The 20390-nt window shown below is 37.5% G+C and overlaps 1 protein-coding gene across 1 annotated transcript; it reads right to left on the bottom strand.

The window, feature by feature from the left end:
* Positions 1–3391: 3391 nt before the first annotated feature.
* Positions 3392–18105, bottom strand: LOC145767623 (copine-8-like). Its single transcript, XM_082579479.1, has 16 exons — positions 17983–18105; positions 16856–16896; positions 14914–14960; positions 14520–14623; positions 14330–14369; positions 13487–13563; positions 12666–12833; positions 12228–12374; positions 11917–11992; positions 11518–11633; positions 11173–11293; positions 10619–10726; positions 6759–6886; positions 5852–6012; positions 5105–5178; positions 3392–4721 (listed from the first exon to the last, which is right to left on the bottom strand). Exons 1-16 carry the CDS (start codon positions 18090–18092, stop codon positions 4542–4544), a joined length of 1698 nt encoding a protein of 565 aa, XP_082435605.1. The 5' UTR covers positions 18093–18105; the 3' UTR covers positions 3392–4541.
* Positions 18106–20390: the final 2285 nt, after the last annotated feature.

The following is a 20390-nucleotide window of genomic DNA, read 5'->3' as shown; positions in this document are numbered from 1 at the left end:
AAATGATCTCGGGCACAGCCTTGCGGTGAGTAAGAAAAAATATTGCTACCGGTTGATCAATGGATCAATGTAAAAAATGACTGGTTTGCTGTCTGGGTGAGTCTCTTTACCGGTAGCAGTATTTTTTCTTACTCACCGCAAGGCTGTGCTCGAGATCATTTTGGGACACATCTCAACTGTGTGATGCATTTTATTTTCTAATAATCGCTTTTGTTGATTCTCGACTTTGAACGATCAGTTTTCTGACATTTTAAAGAGACGGAAAACCTTTGGAGCGACAAATCTTAAGTTTTCATCCAAACGTCACTATCAACGTGAAGTATTTCTGAAGAAAACGACTTTGAAATTTTGAGAAATGTCAGTTTTGATTTTACTTTCTATGAGAAATGTTTGCGTTTTTTCTCTGTTTTTACCTGTAACTTTCTGATTGGTTGAAGCGCTGTTTCTGTAACTTCTTATTGATCCAATAATTCATTTGTCTCATCAACATTTTTATGTTTAAGTGCCTACCGCAGTACCGCATTCTTGATCTAGAATAGGTGAACTATTTCATTGTGTAATTCTCACTGAGTTGTTATTGTCGAATTTTGTGCTGAAATAACCTTTGATTATGCAATCTTCTATTGCGAAACCTAGAAGATTCTGCATTACGTGCTATTCTGGAAACGCCCTTTGACTTGTTGACCAAAAGAATGAGTTCTTGTGATGTAAGTGGCAGCAGTGGCCGAGTGGTTAGCGCGTTGGGCTCGCAGTCGAGAGCCTGTATATTCGACTCCAGCCACCCGCACTTGCTGTTGTTTCTCTGGGCTAGAAACTTCACGATAATTGCCTCTACCCAGTGATCGATTTCGAGTAATGGGTAGTATCAAATTTAAGTCATAGGTGGAGTAGACAACCAGAAACAGACATTGCAGTCGGCTGCAGCGTGGGTCAGGTGTACGTCAGAAGGTGTACACCGATGCATAGCGCTCAAGTCCGCTTTCCCGCAATGCAGGATAAAGATATGAAAAACAAACAAACATTACCCTAGTCTCTGGAAGCTTCTGGTCAAGCAAACTTGCTATAAATAGCCGCGTGATTTGAGTATGATTATTCGAGTTGTGTATTATAAGGATTAGTAGTTATAACGAAAGTATGTTGAAGACCATTGTAGAGTAGCCTACTAGCCGATATTGAATAGACTGTGAAAGTGGAAGTTATTGCCAGTTGTAAAGTAGTGGCTGCAAGTAGCATTGTACTGTATATCTATTTTTAAATCGACGAAGACGTTTGCTGTGCAAAATTTGATTTCTTTACTTGCTGAAAGTGGTGAACTATTCGTCAGTTCAAGGATTTCATCTATTATCTCACAAGTAAAACTATTCCACCATTTACCTGACTGTTTAACGTTTAATATCCTAACCAACTACGTCATCAATCTTTCCAAAGTCTCTTTGGAAGTCTTCCTTCCAAAGTCTCTCTCAAAGAACAAAAGTTCAAAGTAGGATCAACTCTCCAGTTGAATGGTAGAAGGGTCACAATTGGACGGTCGTCACTTAAACAAGTTCTGATTGAGTTTCGCTTTTAGCAGCATGATCGTTGCTTACTTCACAATGTAGATATTAACGACCTGTTTTAGCCTGATGCTGCGAGTTCGCTGTGGTAATAGCGGATTGCACTAGCTTTCGGAACACAGTTTCCTGTCATGTGCCATGACGAAATACTTCACAACGCAGATTTGTGCTTTTGTGGTATCTTAATAGTGATGTCTTGAAATCAGCACCTACAGCCTCACGCAGCGAGTAAACGTGGTCGCCTAGCCTCGCCACAATCACAAAACTCAAACAATACATTGGTATAACGCAGATTTAATAAGCTGCATGTTACACGTACTTGCGTCAAAGCTGGGAATGAAACATATAATATCCACCAGCGTTGCAATAACTTACAGTACAACATACGAAGTACCGTTGAAAAGACGATTGAAAAAGGCATATGATGACGAAGCATAGCAACCTACATAGGCATTACCCATACGTGCGAACTTACCATAAGGGAACGTTCAAATATTACGTAACGCCTTCGAGGGGGAGGGGGGGGGGTTATGCAAAGCGTTACCTTAGCGTCACATCGGGGGAGAGGGGGTTCAAGCAAAACGTTACGTAACGCTTTCGAGTACGGAATGGTAGTTTTTTGTGCTGAATTCGTAGTGAAAAAGCGTTACATGGGGGAGGGGGGGATTGAAAAAAGCGTTACGTTGGCGTTACATGGGGGGGGGGGGGGGGTCAAAAATTCGGAAAAAAAGCGTTAGGCTAACTGGAGGTTGATGTAATTTTGATTTGGAGCTGCAGGATATACCTCTTTGAAATGATAGTTATGCGAAACCAAATTACCAAAGTGTGACCACTGAATTTTAAGCCATTGCAACCTGCTGGTGTTGCCAGATGCTCTTTAAACTTAAGTATCAATCAGTTTAATATTTGCATGGCAACACCAGCACATGAGCAGTCCAAAATCACACAAAAAATACAAAAATACTATATTTATCAACTACTACTAAAACGTGTAACTTTTAAGAGTGAGTCTGACTGCTGTTTGTTTGTCGTATCCAGGTTTACACCTGGTGGTTGAAGATTTAGATTAAGTGGACGGGAAGGCAAGGAAGCCAATCTTCATGTCCACCTTCAGGCATGCCTTTAAGTGTCCTGCCAAAGACACAGCTGCATGCTCATGAGCGGTGTCGAACCGGCGCCCTTTCGATTGCCTGCTATTAAGTGCGTAGCAGATCAGTCTAGAGTCTAGAAGATTCAAAATTGAATCTCGTTCGTTGGCATACGCTTGTGCATATAGGTCGCCATGATTTGAAGTTATTTTACAAACACTGACAATTCAGAAACCGTGATCTTAAAATGAACTTAAAACCATGATTACAATAGTGCAAAAAGAAGATGGAAGCACTGCTGACGAAAATAAGGCAGCCGAAAGCAAACTAAAAACAGAGGCTCTCAAAATGACAATGCAAACATCACTTTGGATCATGTGTATGACATACATACCAAAACAAAATCCATTACTTTTACATTGATTAAACTTTTACAGACGTTGAATTAATGTAAAACTGATGGATTCTGTTGCCTGGAAATCATTTTACATTTGATAAAGAAGGAAATCGATTGATTTGTGAATGAGAACACAAGCGAAACGTAAATTGTAAAAATTAATGTCTGATGAGTACAGTGATCAAATGCGCAACACCAAAGCAGAATAAACAGGCAACAGAGAGTCTACACTCATCATTCACATCGCAGCCAGCAAAAGTTGCCGTTTCGAAAACGTATTCGCCAACTTTTGCTGGCGGGTTCGCTCGCTACACCTGTTGAATTATTACCATTCAAACAGTGACATGCGACTGAATAAAATACAGTTTCTGAACTTACTGACGAAAAACGAAAACTGTTTTTTGTTAGTTTTCTTGCGGGTTCTGAACAGAAAGTTTAATGGGATCCAGTGCACTATGAGTTTCAACAAAGTCATTGTCACAAATTCAATTGCTCTGCTGCTTATGCTTTCAGTCTAGCCCAGTCATTGTGACCTATCATGGTCCTTTTTACTTTATTAGGTTATTGTGTGATTTTATTTTGGCAACTCTGGTCAAAGTTCATTTTCAGCTGAGGCATGGCTTGTTGCTAGACAAAGGAAAGCTTACTGTATCTGTTTTTGACTTTTATGGATCATAGTTGAGTAAAAGAGTCTATTATTCTGTTATAGTTGAGTAAAAGTGTCGTTTATCCTGTGTCGTCTGTAATAACTAGATAGTTATTACTTTACCTTAATTAAGTATTCGCCTGACCAGTTAGCTCAGCTCTGCAGTTATAATGAGACTGTAAGTAACTACTAATTTTTATCCATTTACTTGGTTAACTGAGAGAACTGGGGTGTGCTATGTATTTCTAACCGCCGTTCTTTTTGTTTTTCATGCTCGGATTCTATTTGAATAAGACTTGATTGATGTTGTAAACTGTATTTAATAAAGTGACTAAGGCTACACAAAAAGTGCTTCTTGCATTGCAGTCCGCGCGAGTTTGTAAATCAGACAAACCGTGACAGTCATCCCAGACAATAAAATCCGTCTTTTTTAAATTGATTCTACGTCTGCAGACGTTGAATCAATGTAACAATGATGGATTTTGCAGTCTGGGGTATGACGACCGGACAGTGAAACAACCAGCGATAGGAAAGGACCAATAAACGGAAAACAACAATCGGACATCTTCAAAACGGAAATGCAACATAATGACGTAAGCACCAGGTAGTGTACGACAGCAATAACAAAAAGCAGAAAAACATTGTTAAAAATACGCCAAGAGCCAAAGTCACAATCGTCTTTGGTAATCGTTTGCAGCGAAGTATTTTTCATAACTTCACTTTCAGTTATCCGACTTCGTACAACATCGCTTTTGTCTGCAATCCGTATGTGTTAATCTTGCTGGATTTGGCTCAGCTAATACAACGCAAGGCACGTTGCTAACATTAAACTGCAATAATTGAAACTGACGAACGTGTTAGTACTGTCCGGTTGCTGAAGGAGTGTACGCTGGTGGGGGGCTGAGAGGCTTCAGACGACGCGATGTCATGTAACCTACCAACTGGTCTGGTATTTCAGCAAGAACTTCTTTAGCCAGCCGAGCTTGGCTTAAAACTTGACTGGTTTTGCTCCCAATGTAATCACGAAACGGCACGAACTGCGTGTACAAGACAATATGACTTAGATTTGATAAGCTAGGCATGAAACTTGGGTCAAAATAAATTAGTAGAAAATCTGAACTGTTAAAAAAAACTTACAGCAAGGATGTTCAACAAGAGTAGTTGCGATTGATATTTTATTTCAATAAATTCGTTAATTTTTAGATCTTTCGCAAACAATACGTGACTAAACATATTAAATAGTTTAGTGGCGAAAAAAGTCTCTACAATACTTTTTATCACCTGGTCATGTGACCTGGCTATAAATAGATGACGTATACCTACCCGGCCAGCAAAATCTGTCATTTTTACATTGATTCAACGTCTGAGACGTTGAATCAATGTAAAAATGACAGATTTTGTTGTCTGGGTAGTGGCGTACCTGGACAATGTCCCGTTCCGCAACCATCCCCCTGTAAGATACACGGACCTCGTCTCCGTCAAGTTCTTCCATTGCTGCGAGAAATTTCATGGAAGCAAACGTGAAAATCTCGTTTGATCAAATGGTCTTCTTAAAAAAGGTCATGGAGTCGGATCAAAAATAAGTGATTTCGAACCGAACAGACCGTAAAAGTTTTTTTTATTAACTCCGACTACACAACTTCGTTTCTTAAATGAACAAGCAAAGTTACAATGTCAAAAACAAAAACTGTGAACAAGTCGCAACAATAATATAATAATCGTGTTTTTATTTGCGCCCATTGCGATAACATACTGTACAGTAGCCTACACTGCGATCACAGATGCGATACAACAGACGACAGGAAGCAGCGAAGTGACATAAAGTCTTCGAGTCAGCTGCTACCCTTATTTTGGCTTGCCATTAAGTGTCTTTGCCGAGACACAGCCACATGCTCTTGAGCGGTGTCGAACCCACGTCCTTTCGAACGTCGCGCAGACGTTCTCATCACTCGGCTACGCAGCCGACAAAGCGAATGTGCAATTGTACATAACCTGGTGTCATATTGTCTGAACTTGAAGATTTGTTTTGGCCAATTATCAAAAACATACTTTTTAACGTTATAACAATTAAAAAGTAGCGTTTTTGCGACGTTGAAATGATGCAAAATGGCAATTTTTGCAAGCTGAAATGCGCGCATTTTGCAACATCAGTATAACGATAACTCACCATCGAACTCAGCAGGTCCAACTCCAACAATAATGATAGAGATGGGAAGCCTGGCCGCCCGAACGATCGCTTCCTTGGTGGCTTCCATGTCCGATATGACACCATCAGTAATCATCAGGAGGATGTAATAATTCTTTTGGTCAGTGCAAGTACTTGCCATTCTGAAAACGTTGTTAAGATGTGTTTAAAACGCATTTTTAACGTTCATTGAAGGTTAACTGATGTCACATAGATTTCAGACCAAGGCCATGCTGCGATCATTAAAATCCCTGATAACAGAAGCTGTCCCTTCTGTATCGTTTCAACGTCTGTAAATGTTAAACAGCTTTTGTCTTCTAGACAACTAATGAGACAAGCAGAGTTACCCTTTGTAGACCCAAACAAGATTTGGTGTGACTGTACCTAATACATTATTTACAAAGCCCTTTAAAACAGGAAACAATGCAACACAAATGCAAGTTCAACAAGACCTTGAACACCAGTGACCTTTCCATGTAACCAGTGTATTGATTTTGACATCAGATAACGTAGGATAGACGTTAAATTGTATTTTGTGTTGCTGAGAGTAAAATAAGTGATCGAATTTAAATTTTTGCAGATTAGATTTAAATGGCAAAAGGTAAAAGTTTCGGTGTGTCCATTATTAAAAAAAATCTCACAATTATACCCAGCTAGCGAAACTCGCTCTTTTCAATCAGTAACGTTGAAATGATGTAAAAAGTTTGTCCCCACTAGTAGAGGTGGCCTGTTCTTTTCTTTCTTACTGAAATAATTAAAACCTTGTAGCTCAATCGTCCCCTCTAAAGTCTAAGTAAGCAAGCTTCAAGTACACCTGAAGTTGAAGAATTGTGGGAATATATTGGTTTCATTATTTCGAAATAAATTGCTTCTGTAAGAAAGTACTCACTGAGCAACTGTGTTAATGATGGGAGCGAAGTTGGTCGGGCCATACAAGGTCACGGATCTGATGCACTGTTGGTAGGCTTGCATGATTCCGTCCACTCCAAAGCAATTAGGATTAGCAGGATTGAAATTCTTAAAAAAAATAACACATTGCCAACAATCTCAGTGCATCGTTATAAGATGTTCACTTGTTCTGTGTAGCAAATTCACGTGTAGCGTAATTTCTGTGATGACAAGAAATTTGGTAGGCCTACATTAAACATTTGTTCAATTTGTTAAGAAAAATCATGTCATGATATAGTATGAAAAAAGCTTGATTGTGAGTCTGTGACTAAAGTGATGAATATTTAGGGAATGTTTCTCTAAAACAGAGGGTGATTCATTTAATTAATTTTTGTGGTTCAAACGGAAAATTCCCAGACGGAGCCATGCCCTTGAACTGCAAGTGTAGCTGCCCTATCAGTAAGGTTGCCAGATGTCTTTAAAATTTCCAACCCAGTTGCTATTGAGAAGTAGCCAAAAATATGACAAATTTTCAAAAAATACAGTATAGTGGAAATCGAAAAATTTTGGTAAAAATGGGATTGATTCTATGAAAATTGCTTTGAAATGAAACAATACCAAACAAAAAAAACACGCAACTGCTAAAATTTTTCCGCAAATCCAAAACAAAACTAGCCCAATTTTGCGGGAAAACCGCGGAACTGGCAACCCTGCTCATCAGTGATGTAGAGGAGAAAAACTAATCAGCACTTTGACGCGTTTGGCTTTCTTTGTTTTGCTCACGTTCAATTATTTATGCAGTTGCAGTAATAAAGTTGTTACAAAGGAGCAAACACATTAAAGAACACAGTTAAAAGATTGCACCCGGCATGGTTGGGTCATGAAGAAAGTTATCACTGAATATAACAGTTCTGGTAACTGGGAATAGTTATCAGTCCACTATATGTACCTGATGTACATCGGTAAATGCACAAAGCGAAAATTGTTGGAAAATAAAAACAACAGCATATGAATTTCGATAAAGCTGGCAAGATTCAGGAAGTACATGTCTAACTTCAAAAGGTGCGGAGTCAACTTATAGCTCATTTATTAAAGCATGGCATGCTAGAGGGGAGGCTGTGGAAGCAAGACAAAAATGTCTTCTGGTGCTGAAAATGCAATGGAGAGGTACAATCAGACAATGAGATGTATTCGAGAAGCAAACGAAATCAGACGAGCTAAAGAAAACCTGAAATTTATGGCAAAACCTTACATTGCACAACGCAAAATTTTAAACGATGAAAGCGCACTGGAACAAACTGGTTCAAAACCGGTCTTAACACCTTCAAACGAAGTAAGTGGAAGCGGTGAGAAGTTAAATTCCTCTTCAAAAAAAGTTGCAAAGCAGAAATTTCAAAACGTAAGGTCTGACGCATATTACGACATGAAATGGGAGCAATTTCTTGGAAACAATAAAAAGAAACAAGCACAAAAATCAGGAGAAAAATGGGCTGATTCTAGCTTTTCTTCAGTCCTGTTCAACAAACACAAGTCAGAAAGGGATAGAAACGGCCGCAAGAGTGACGTTTGCACAGTTTCAACTAAGACAAGTGTCAGCACAGTTTCAAAACATGTTCACGCAGGCTTGAGGAACAACGACGCTGGACTAGTGCAAAACTCAGGAGGACAAAAAAAGCAACTCTGCGATAAAAAAAGCTCAAAAATGAATACAAAACAATCTAAGAATTCAAAGAAAGAAGCAAAACTGAAAAGAAAATCAACAATGAAGCAATTTAAAGAGGAACAAAAACGAGCAAAGCTGGAAAGAAAGAGAACAAAAAGACTTCACAAAAGTTTTAAGGTCAACAAAAAGAAAGCAGAAAAACAACGCAAGAGGGCGGTCAAAATGCTTCGATTCGAAAACCGGTTCGAAAGATTTGGTGAAGGAGTAACCAGATGCTTCCGACCCTTCTTGAAATATATCTGCTTACTAGCAGGCCTTGTACTGATCATGTCAGGCTTGTTTGTCGCAAACATGCCTCTGGTACCGATGGTACTCATTGGAGCGGGGTTGATTTTGGTTGGCATTATAGGAGTAAGCTTTAAAATTTTGAAACACGCCGAAATTTCCAGACGCCATCAAGATTGCAAAAACGATATTATGACAGCGATGAAGAAGGGAAGAAATGCCCCTGGTGGGAGCAGAAAGATTTCTAAACGTTCAGGACTTTATGTGTACGTTTGATGTCAATGTCTATTGCAACCAACATACTTTTGTAGTCTATCTTAATCACCGTGCAATATTTACTTTAAGTACTAACTAGTTTCTTCAAGTATTTGTATGACGTAGATTATTACGTCATACCGCCATAAGTTTGTAGCCGTGTGAAAATTCGTTGCAGGGAGAGTACGTAATGTAATGAAAACTAGATGGTTGAAAAAGTCATTCTATCTTCTGGTGACCGGTTGACTGCAATTTATCATAGAAATACTTTTACAAAGCGGAATCGAATTGACAAGGATTTGAAATCATTATTTGAGACGTTTATTTTGAATTTTATTATCAATGGTTACCGTTGACGGCTGGAGCATTAAATGATACTGACCGCAAAGCCAACTCAGCTATTTGTACGATATTTCAAAGTTACTAAACACATCATGCTAACTACAACTCTCCGATGTTCTTTGCTCATTTTTCAACATTCAACTGATGACCTTTGAATCTAAGGTTTGTTTGAATTTAGCACGTTTTCAAAATTACAGTAGCACGAGGTTTTCGTTGCTATGTTGAGAAATGAAAATGCAGTTTTACCAATGAGCTCTACATCGATTCACGCCGAGTTAATTTTTAACAACAAGCATCTACGATGATCAATCTGACGAATAAACGGTAAAAGCTGGCAGTTTCTGCCTGAAATAATTTATGTTGTTGCAGGGCTCCCAGACTGCAAAATCCGTCGTTTTCACATTGATTCAACGTCTGTTGACGTTGAATCAATGTAAAAATGACGGATTTTATTGTCTGGGCTTTGCTTTCAGACAACAGTTTACACACAATTGTAACCGTGTTACAACCTCATTTTCATTTAATTGCGCTTTTGAATTTTAAGTGGGTAAATATTTTAGTAAGTGCAATAAAGCCATAAATTATTGAAGAAAATTGGACAGTAAAGCGCATTTAGGCATCGTTCATTGAAAGTTAAATTTACCTACTCTACAACGTGGAAACAACTTGCATTTAGTGTTCCAGTCGGCTAGACCGATTCTAATAACGCGCAAAGCGGCGTCTGTCGCAACCGTCAAATGCAGTTCTCTTTACAAATTTTCTTTTGAAGACACAAAAACACATCAAGTTCACCATTTAAAAAAAAAGATCGCAGTTTATCATTGATCGGTATTTTTAGTTTTGGAAGTTTTTGTTTTCATTTTTGGTCTCTCTACTTTTTAAAATCTTTAGGGCAAAGTTTTCTTTAAAAGGGTAAAGACACAGCAAGGTCTCTTTCAAAAAGCAAAACATTACAGTTGAACATCAATCGATATTTTTAGTTATTGTCAATAGATCAAACGGCATTGATAGAAAGGGGAAGCCACCGTATGATAGTGCGACAATTCGTGAAACCAATCGGACAATCGAAGAATAACTTTTTTCTTGTGAGTGAAACTGCCAAAGTTCATTTCAACCACAAACAACGTTTCTTGTTCACATGAAACATTTGTAATTGTTGCAGACGTTGAATCAATGTAAAACACGGTTGATTTGTTGTCTGGGTAGTGTGTTTTCGACAAGTATAGCAGCCAGTAAATGTCATGCAAATAAGACAGTAGAATTTTCAACCTGTACAGTGTACAATACCGAACGCTATTAAAAAAAAACATACTCACTACGGCAAATTGGTGAGAAACATGACCGGCAGGTGGCAGTCTTGCGCCGAAACCAAATGTGGGAAAAAGTTTGTCAGAATCATAATCCTGGATAATGCTGCCGACGGCCTGAAATATACGTTAAGTTATGTAAAATCAACGGCAATCTACAAAACATGGCCAAATCGTTTTAAAACATTCATGCAAGCGCTGACATGCAAAGCGGAATTTCAAGTTTTCAAATAAAGCTACGGCACCGCAGATTTATAAGAAGTTTTCTCAGTAAAAAACTTATATGATTACAATCTTACAATATGAAATACACATTTACAGTAAACATATCACAGCTACAGAAATGCCAGTTAGAAAAGCAAAAATATAAAAAAACGACACATCAAGGCAGGTGGACAAGGACAAAACACGGACGTATATGCATTGTGCAATGGTACTAGAAAGAAAGTGTAATGACTGGGAAGAAAGTGTGATGGTACAGACAGCAAATCAACCATTTTTACATTGATTCAAACTCTGCAGACGTACGGTTGATTTGCTGTCTGGGTTCGTTCGTTTCTCACCTGTATGGCCAGCGTGTATTGGTTGGGTACCTGCGGATGAATATAGTGCAATGAAGATGGCTGCTGCGGATTCCCATTGGATGCGGTAAAGTCAATGGCAACTACGAAGTTTAATTCGGTGCTGAAAATGTGAAGCAAGCACAATTTATAAACCTGTTGTCAATGATGAATCTTTGTCAAAAAAGTTTGGTGAACTAATATAGCCTTACACTACTCCTTTTCTTCGTTTTCAAGGCAATGTATATTCTCACAAAAATTTGAGATATTAACCAACTTATTATGACTAAATTGCACTTCGCCTTTTTACATGCGCTATCGTAACCTTATAGTTCATGTTGTACCCACCCGCCTCTGATGTAGTCGAGAAACGTGTGTTGCTTCCGCATTGAAACGTTTGTTAGCGTAATGATCCCGGAATTTTTATATTTCTTCTTTTTTGCCTTTTTCTTTGGGCTGATGCACTGAAATCAATAGCATATTCTTAGATATGCTGGCTTTTTAAAAAAAAGTCAGGCTAATCGCAATTTTTTGACATGAAATAACGTTTTCAAAGCGGTTAAAGCAAAAGCAATGTTATTTTTTTTTTACTGAATTAAAGTTTAAGTTAAAAATATATGTTGTTCTTGATGAAGACTTCGAACCAACAACATGCTTTGTTCTCAACGTTTCATCCGGTAAATATTTCACCTCTTCATCATGTGATTAAAACAACATAGATGGACATAGCTGTTTTCAACGTCTCACCTCGTAAACATTGTCCACTCCTGGACCTCTAAGTAGTCTCGATATCGAGGTGGTGAAGACGCCAATCAAGTCATGACTAGAATACAGAAGAAGATTTGGAAAAGGAAATGTGTTAAGACCATACAAGCGTGAAGATGCAGTATTGCACAAAAAACATCATGGCGAACAGCCACCATTCCGAATTCGACAAAACGTTTATGGAAAACAGGAAATTCTAAATGGCTTGTCTTTTTTAGTATGAAAACGCGTAAAATTAATTTCATGTGTGAAAAGTATTGATTTCAAACGTAGGCCACGATTCGAATACATACCCCCCATCTCTGTCCCAATCGTAAACCTCGACCTTTATGACCCGTTCATGATCACCATTGCAGAGTTTACGCACTGGTACCTCAAATGCCTTCCAATCTGGGTTAAGGGTAACCATTTTTACTTCTGTCTTGTGACAAACGGTAAAGCTATAAATAAACAAATGATAAATAAATTCGTTACAACTCGCAGAAAGTTTACCACTGCATTTAGAAAATTAAACTTTCTCTTTCGTGTGGCAATGAGTTGGATTGATCAAACAGTTAAAGACTTAAAAACAAGATTGAATAAGTTGGCAGTTGAATAACTACGATCACTAGGCGAAACTATTCCAGACCACAAAATCCGCCATTTTTTACATTGATCTAACGTCTGCAGACGTTGAATCAATGCAAAAATGGCGGATTTTGCAGTCTGGCTCTGTTTTGTGTTCCCTTCACCTGTTGTCTTCGTTGCAGCGCAAAAATACCATGAAAGGATCCGATTTGCCGAAGAAATCCTTTTTGTCTAACTTTCTACCACAGAACTTGAGCGAGATAACATCCTTGCAGGAGTCCAGCTCTTCGGCTGATATAATGAGTCTGCCGTTGTTTGGTGTGCGCGTTCCACTGAAAAAAACAAACAGCGTTTTTGCGGGAACCGTAAGGGCCTAAGGCAACTAAATACAGCTCTCGGAAAAGTACAGAAAAAAGACATTGTTTTGCGTTTGAATTTCTTGCGATTTGTTTCGGTAAAATCCTTTACCTTGAATAAACTTTGCAGGTTTACGGACGAATGGTGGTCTTTCATGCAGTTGAATATACTGTAGTGTAGATAAACGAATCCAAGCAACACCACACTATTATGTATATTCAGGCTAAAGCAGAAAACAAAACTTCGAACGCTTCTAGCCATTGTCAAGCAAGTGAAAATTGATCTACTCTGCATTTACGGTTCAACAATGAAACCACTCTGGCGAAGTCTCTTACATAAAAGTTTTTCTGAATAAGTAAACTTTAAACTCATTTGCTTTTTCAACTTTTCTTTTTTAGAAATGAAACCTTTCAGTCGAATAAGGTTGCTCATATAAGCTGAAAGTTCATTTTTAAATAGAGAATTACAACAAAAGATTTGAAAAATATGCTTTAGTCTGTTTTCTCATTCTTTGTACTACAAAAAAAAAATTGACACAACTATGCTTTGCAGGGTGCGTTAACAGATTCCACTATTGAAGATATTGGTTTAAAATCAGAGTTTCCAATTATTTTATTTAATTCCTTACGTTAATCTAACTTCGTATTTGCTTCCAGTGCTTCCAACAATTTCTCCCAAAGAGCAGACTGCTTGGCCAAGAAAATCCTGCAAACAGAAAAATAAGTTATGGAATTTCGAAACGTATTTTTATTGGCGACTAGGGATACTTGGAACGAAACCATCCACAAGGAAATTCTGTTCTAAACCAAACAAAAAATGAACAATACATTTTGCTTCAACAAAGAACAAAAGTTTTGTTCCTGTGAGAAAATTATAGAAAACCTTTAAAGAAATGGAGAAGAGACTACGCAATTTGAATTCGAGCTGGCTTCCTGTGATCCTCGTGCGTGTCCATAGCATAATCAAACGAAATAGTATGGGTGTAAAAATAAAATTTCGCATTTCCTTTAAAAGGTTTGTTTTGCTTTTAAGTTTAAAAAAAACTTTATTGCAACTACGATAAAGAAGTGAGTGACGTCACAAACTAACAAAGCCTGTGCTTGATGTTAAAAGGAGGTGTAAACCACCATTTAAATGAGCACTATAGACAGTTAGACACAAACAACAAGAAAGCAATAAAAACAACGCAGTTTACAAACAGTGGTGATTTATCATCAATATACAGTTTACCACCTTCAAAAACAAAACTAGTTTTAGGTCTTAACGTTCATTAATATTGGAAAACATCATCACTGACACATTGTTATAAAAAGAATTAACATAACTCGTACCGCAATGGATGAGAAAAAAAACTATCAGTTTATGCATCACTATAATTCCGGCTGAAACGAAATATTATGATAGGTTTGATCAAATTCAAAATATTACTATGATGACATAATGATAAAAAGCACGTAGCATTTCAACATACATGCTTTGACAGGTCCCTGCTCTTTGAGTCGATGTCATACCTGCAAATACGAAAAATAAACTGTGGTAAAGCATTTTGCAAAACCATTTGCTTCGGTTCATACATATGTTTTTGGGGCAAGGCATTGGCCTACTACGTCAGTTTAAAAACATAAATACATAAAGAGGAACAAAGCATCAAGATGACTTACACATCAAATCGGATAACTTGCCGCTCTTCAAAAAAGTAATCCATTTCAAACTTTTTAACAAAATCAGGATTCAGGGTGTTCATTATGGCCTCAGTTCTTCCAAACTGTGAAATAGAATGTTGAAGAAATATGAGTTGAATTACACCTTGCAAAAATTCAAATCAGGTTGTGCAGTATTTATTACCGTACAATGTGATATCAATACCCGTCTTTTAATTTCTAATGACACAACAACTTAAAATGTGTGTAAAATCGGAAGTTCACCTATCACTTCATATTAAGGTATGTGTTCTTTCTCATGTACCTTTGCACGAAGATTTTGTCAAAAAAAAAAATCAAAAAACTGAACAGAAATACAAAAACTATAAATCTACAATCAAATAAAAAACCTTACCTCTCTCCATTCTTTTGATCCCATTGCTTGCGTGTACATGACAACCACTGCAAGGAAAGTAAAAACAAAAGCACATAAAACATCATCATCATCATCATCAACCAATTTAGATTATACAGGCCATGAATTAATCCTCATTGTCGAGGGTGTGGCCTGTCTGTCTGTCGAGAACGAAGTCTTCCCCTCCACACTTCGCGATTTATTGGGTTGGCAGAGTCCATGTTCAGGGCTACAAGGTCACGTTTTACAAGTTCTTCCCAAGAAAGTTTTGGTCTACCTTGACCCCGCTGTGCTGCGATGTTGACACATCTGACCTGTGAGATCCAGCTTGAGCTGCGCTCAACGTGACCAAGCCATCTCAGTCTGCCTAATTGGAGAACTTCACTGATGTCTTTTAATTTGAGCTTTGATAGCAGAGTCTCAAACCGGATGTTGTCCTCAGGCCCGACCAGACAGGTCCATCTTACCATCGCTCTGTCATTACGTTGTAGGCGCTTGACGGTGCTTGCTAAAGTAGCCCACGTTTCAGAGCCATAGAGCATGACACTCCTCACACAACTGGAGTAAACTTGTCCTCTGGTTGCAGCAGGAAGTTGCTTGCTTGTGAGGATAGGGAGAAGTTCTCTAAACTTTTTCCAGGCTGACTTGCACCGAGTTATAGCCGCATGCTCACACCCCCCTCCAGAAGACATGGTATCACCAAGGTAGCAGAAGTCAGCTACCACGTCAAGTGTGCCACCTTCAATCTCAACCTCGCTTACCGGCCTGCCATCTATTGGTCTTGCTGTGCCCTGACAGCGTGGGCATGAGTAGTGTGGGTCCGGTCTGAGTGACCCTTTAATTCCACTACACTTTTTGTGGACCCAGTGGGAGCAATTGGTGCAGAAGATAGAGTTGCTACCGGTTCCACTTAGGCATACCGAGCAAGGGTGCTTTCCTGATCTTCTTAGGGAGTTCTGGTTGATGCCAGAGATCATTATTTTGGTCTTACCCATGTTCACTCTTAGGCCCTTTGCCTACATAAAACACAATACTATTATTAAAGAGTCTACTAAAAATAGGATTTATAGTATAGTATATACTATTGGGACTACGATACTTTGTAGCCTATAATCCATTTGTTAATTTTATGAAAAGAAAACTTTTTCTTATTCCACATACAGTTAATATTTGTAACAGCACATACAATATTTGTTAATATTTGTAACAGTAATACTTAACAGTGTTGCAAAATAACAGTATGAGATACTCTTAAAATACATACAGCATAATACTGTGTCTGTATGCTCATTGCTCACACTCATATTGCAATTCCTTTCATATTGCAATTCCAATTCCTTTCTTCGGCATTTTTCGGAAATAAAGCCAAGTTTCTATGTTTTCTTGTTGCTAATTCCTGGCTAAGATGTTTGGTATTGGCAATACTTGCTCTTTTAATGCAATTTTGTTTAAAATTAAGCAATTTTTTTTAGACTGAAAGCATCATTCTCAATATCGTGACGTCACACGCGTGCCAAAGGGGGGGGGGGTTGTAACCCCCAAAACCCCCCCCTTTGGCTACGCCACTGATTTGCCTGAAGTATATAATGAAGTATATATAGTTGACTTGATATTTTTCACAATCAACAACAAATCATCTTTTTAGAAACGAATATCTTTTCATTTAATTATACATATGGTACATTTATGACATTATTATTTTAGAGTTTCAGGTAGACCAGAAAGTGACTGAAGAATCAAAACTTGATTTACAAAAAAGTTTGAGCAAAAACGTCAAAATAAATCAAAAGTACCACAATTTATGTTGAATTCAACAAAGCATTCAACTTATTTGTCAATGCCAAAGTTTAGCACCCTTGTAAACAATCAAACTAAAACAAATTATAAAAACCAATATCTTAACATCAGTGGACCAAGTTTTATAGAAAAGCAGAATACGTACTTGGGTCAGACTTTGAAAATACATCAGCATCAATGAGGTTTCTGAGATAGAACAATATTATATTTAATAAAAAGATATGGTTTAGCAAACACTGTAAAACAAAGTACGATACGATAGCATGAGATCTAGTTGCTTGTTTGCACCATGCCTTGTCAGTGGTACAGGAATTGCCAAAGGCTTGTTTATAGAGATGAACAATTGAACACAGTATGTCATTCATTAGCAGTTGTACAATTTCCATAGACTGTACAATTTCCATTGACTGAGTGTCTTATAATCATATCATGACAGGATTTATGTGGAATGCAGTTATAGCGAAAGCTGAAAATTGTATATATTGTCAAGAACATAATGCTGTTTCAATCAAGAACAATACAAACTGACAAGAAGGATAAAATGTGGAAATAAATTTAAAAACTAGTGGCATAGCATCATAACATGCTATACATATATATAATTTTAATTTTGTTGTACTGCATGTCTTTTCGTTGCAACTTTTTCAATTTGCACAGCACAATGAAAAATTTTGTAACACAGTTAATACAAAAACAAGTTGCTTTGAAAAATTTTGTTCTGCAACTTGTAAATGTTAATGCGATTGATGTGCCTGTTTACAAACGTGACAACCACACTTCCTACATTAGGAAGGAAATGCACAAATATCGACAAATACAACTATTGGTTATCTGTGATGAATAGTGTGTGGGCTATTCAAACTCTTGAACGAAGTTTCAAGGCACAGCTGAGAATCTCTCACAGGAACGATTTTAGAAACACTGATTAATTAAGTTTTCAAGGTTTTTCAAATGAAGTGTAAAATAAATGAGGTACACACATGAGTTGTTATAAACAGAAAAAGTAGAATTGATTAAAAGAGTTACTATCAGCCACCTTTAAACTGAGATGCAAATAAGTTATCAAGATATCAAATCAGCCCAAATAATCTTACATTATTGATTAAATGTCATGTTGATTTGTCAGAAAAAAAAGTTTATTGCATAACTACAACACAAGTAGTGGGATGCTATGATTGATTGTTGGAATAATCTTTTGAAATCAATCAAGTTTATTTTTTTATCCAGTAGGTACGGTACAACAAAAATAAAATGATAGCCTATGATACATACCTGGCAGAAATACCAAGTTCAATAGTCATAACTGGCTGGCTATTGTTCCAGCTTTGTGGGGCTGTGGCATCATATGCAGGAGGTACATTGGCTGCACTAAATCCAGCCATTGCTATTACAAAAGATTGTACAGCTGCAAGAATATGGTTTTGAAAGCTGACAATCAAAATCTCTTTAAGACGTTAACAAAGTACTGGGATACGAAAACTGGTAGCTTTGGCTAATTTAACTTTCGCGAGGTCAACAATATATCCGTAAAAAACTAAAAATAATAACTTGTTATTGATTTTAGTAACCAAACACTGGCTTTTGACTATGCAAGGTAACATATGTACGAGAAAAACTTAAATACAATTTTATAGCGCGTGACTTCGTGAACGAAAAACTTCAAGATCAAGCGGCGCCGGTTCGACTCTCGGGGTGTGTGCTTAAGCAACGCATTTTAAGGACTGCTCTCCATTCAGCGGCACCTAATGGATGGAATAAATTCCCCAGCAACAAGACTTCAACAATCGGAAATTTCACTCTGTTAATCTCGGTAACCGGTGTAGCAGTCCAAGAGTTACTGCAGGCCAAAAGTTACCAGGGTTGCCAAATATTTCATTTAAATTTTATTGAATTTTGTTTTGAAAAATAAATAAATTTTTAACCTCTCAAATGGTCAGATTAATAATTATAAGTATTTTGTAATGTTAACTGAAAAGCTTGCATTAGTTTGAGAGTAATGAATTCATTACACTTAGTTAAAACAATTGCCGCTTTTTATCGTTTGCGAAAACGCCGGGCTCCCCTGGTAACTCCTGGACTGACAGTAACTTCCATACTGCAACGCCGCAGAAGCAGTCCAAAAGTTACTGCTATTGTAAGTGGATGTGCTTTTTCGAAATTTGTTTGGGAAAACTTGTAAATGGATTGAAAATTTTGCAGTTAAAACTGTTTTTTAACTGCAATTAAAATTCTGCAGCTTACACTTCACTTGATTAGTAAATTAAACCTTATGCAATTAGGCTATGCGAAAGATCAATCCCAAGGATAAATATTCTCACCACAAAACCATTATTCTTGACTTTTAGTTTCGTGCCACGTGTTTTTGATGGGAATCCAACGGAAATTCATTGGAATTTCAAAGTGCTCAACACTTTCGTAAAAGTTAAAGCCTTCCCCACGTGTGAGACTGTGATACTTACTGAAGGTTGACGGAGTTTTGACTACCGGTTGGCCTAGCCTACATGTAGCCTAAGTTACTTTATTTTTTTTTTTAAACGGTAGTTATGAAAAACCAGACCAAAAATAGGCTCAGTGCTTCATTCACTAGAAAACTTTGATGTTAACTTTCATGAAATACATAAATATAGTCAAAGACTATGTTCGTCAACTACAACTCAAGACAAGCGGCTAACAAGTCAGCCATCAAATGCAAACTTTGCACGATGTATTAAGGCCTGTAGCCTATTAGATGCAATGGAATGGTGGATAAGTCTTCAAGTTTAACATGTTTGCAATGTTAAAATCATTAATACAAATCTGCTTCAAGCGTCAAATCTGACAACCATGTTTTAGTAACTTCTGGACTGGCAGTAACTTTCAGACCGCGTATATGCGGTCCAGAAGTTACGGTAACTTTCAGACCGCAGTAACTCCTGGACCGTTACACCGGCCCTGCGCCAACAGCCTTCACAAGTAGGCTATGCAAAACTACCAGGAATAACCTATTAAGGTTTTGTCAGTCCGAGAATAGTGATTCAAAACTAAACCAAACCAGATACTCAAACTCAGGCTGAAAAAAATTGTAAACAACAGCAAAACGTCATGCTCGATGCTCGCCACTTTTTAAATAAATTCAACGATTGTTTCAGTGTTGCCATATGCAACCGACGTTGCACTTTTCAAATTGTTTAAAACCGGTTAACTAATTAAACATGACTATATGTTATGCACATTTTACTTTTAAATATTTCAATCTTAATATTTTCAAATAGTAAAATTTTAAGATTCCACAGCAAAATAAAATCAACACAGGCAGCCATAAATAATAATAATCTTTTTATATTTTATGTCATTTCCAACAGCATGCAGTCCACAGCAAATGACACATGTGCAACACAACAGAGAGCTGAAAGCAGTGAAGGAAAAAATATTTGTTGAGACAACTTTTCCCAATTGTTTTAGAATGCCTTCAGAGTTTTGATGAGACACAACTGAAAAAGGAGCGGAAAAACTGCTTCCGCAATTCAAGGACTGCTTTCTATATAGCGGCATCTAGTGAATGAAATAATTCCCTGGCAACAACTCTTCAACAAAATATCGGAAACTTCACTCTGCCAATCTCGGTAACCGGCCCTGCGTCAAAAACCTCTACAAGTATGTGAAACTACTAAAACTAACCTATCAAGGCTTTGTCAGGCAGG

Source organism: Aplidium turbinatum, chromosome 3, assembly GCF_918807975.1.
Source record: "Aplidium turbinatum chromosome 3, kaAplTurb1.1, whole genome shotgun sequence".
In the NCBI taxonomy this organism is placed as follows: domain Eukaryota; kingdom Metazoa; phylum Chordata; class Ascidiacea; order Aplousobranchia; family Polyclinidae; genus Aplidium; species Aplidium turbinatum.
The sequence above is the reverse complement of the archived record's forward strand: the minus strand, read 5'-3'. Positions and strand labels throughout refer to the sequence as shown.

Coding starts and splice junctions, on each gene's coding strand:
- LOC145767623 (XM_082579479.1), bottom strand. CDS start 18,092: ATGGCTGGATTTAGTGCAGCCAATGTACCTCCTGCATATGATGCCACA. Junction 16,897..17,982: donor GAACTTGGTATTTCTGCCAG/GTATGTATCATA, acceptor GTTCTATCTCAG/AAACCTCATTGATGCTGATG. Junction 12,834..13,486: donor AAATACGAAGTTAGATTAAC/GTAAGGAATTAA, acceptor TGTTTTTTTCAG/TGGAACGCGCACACCAAACA.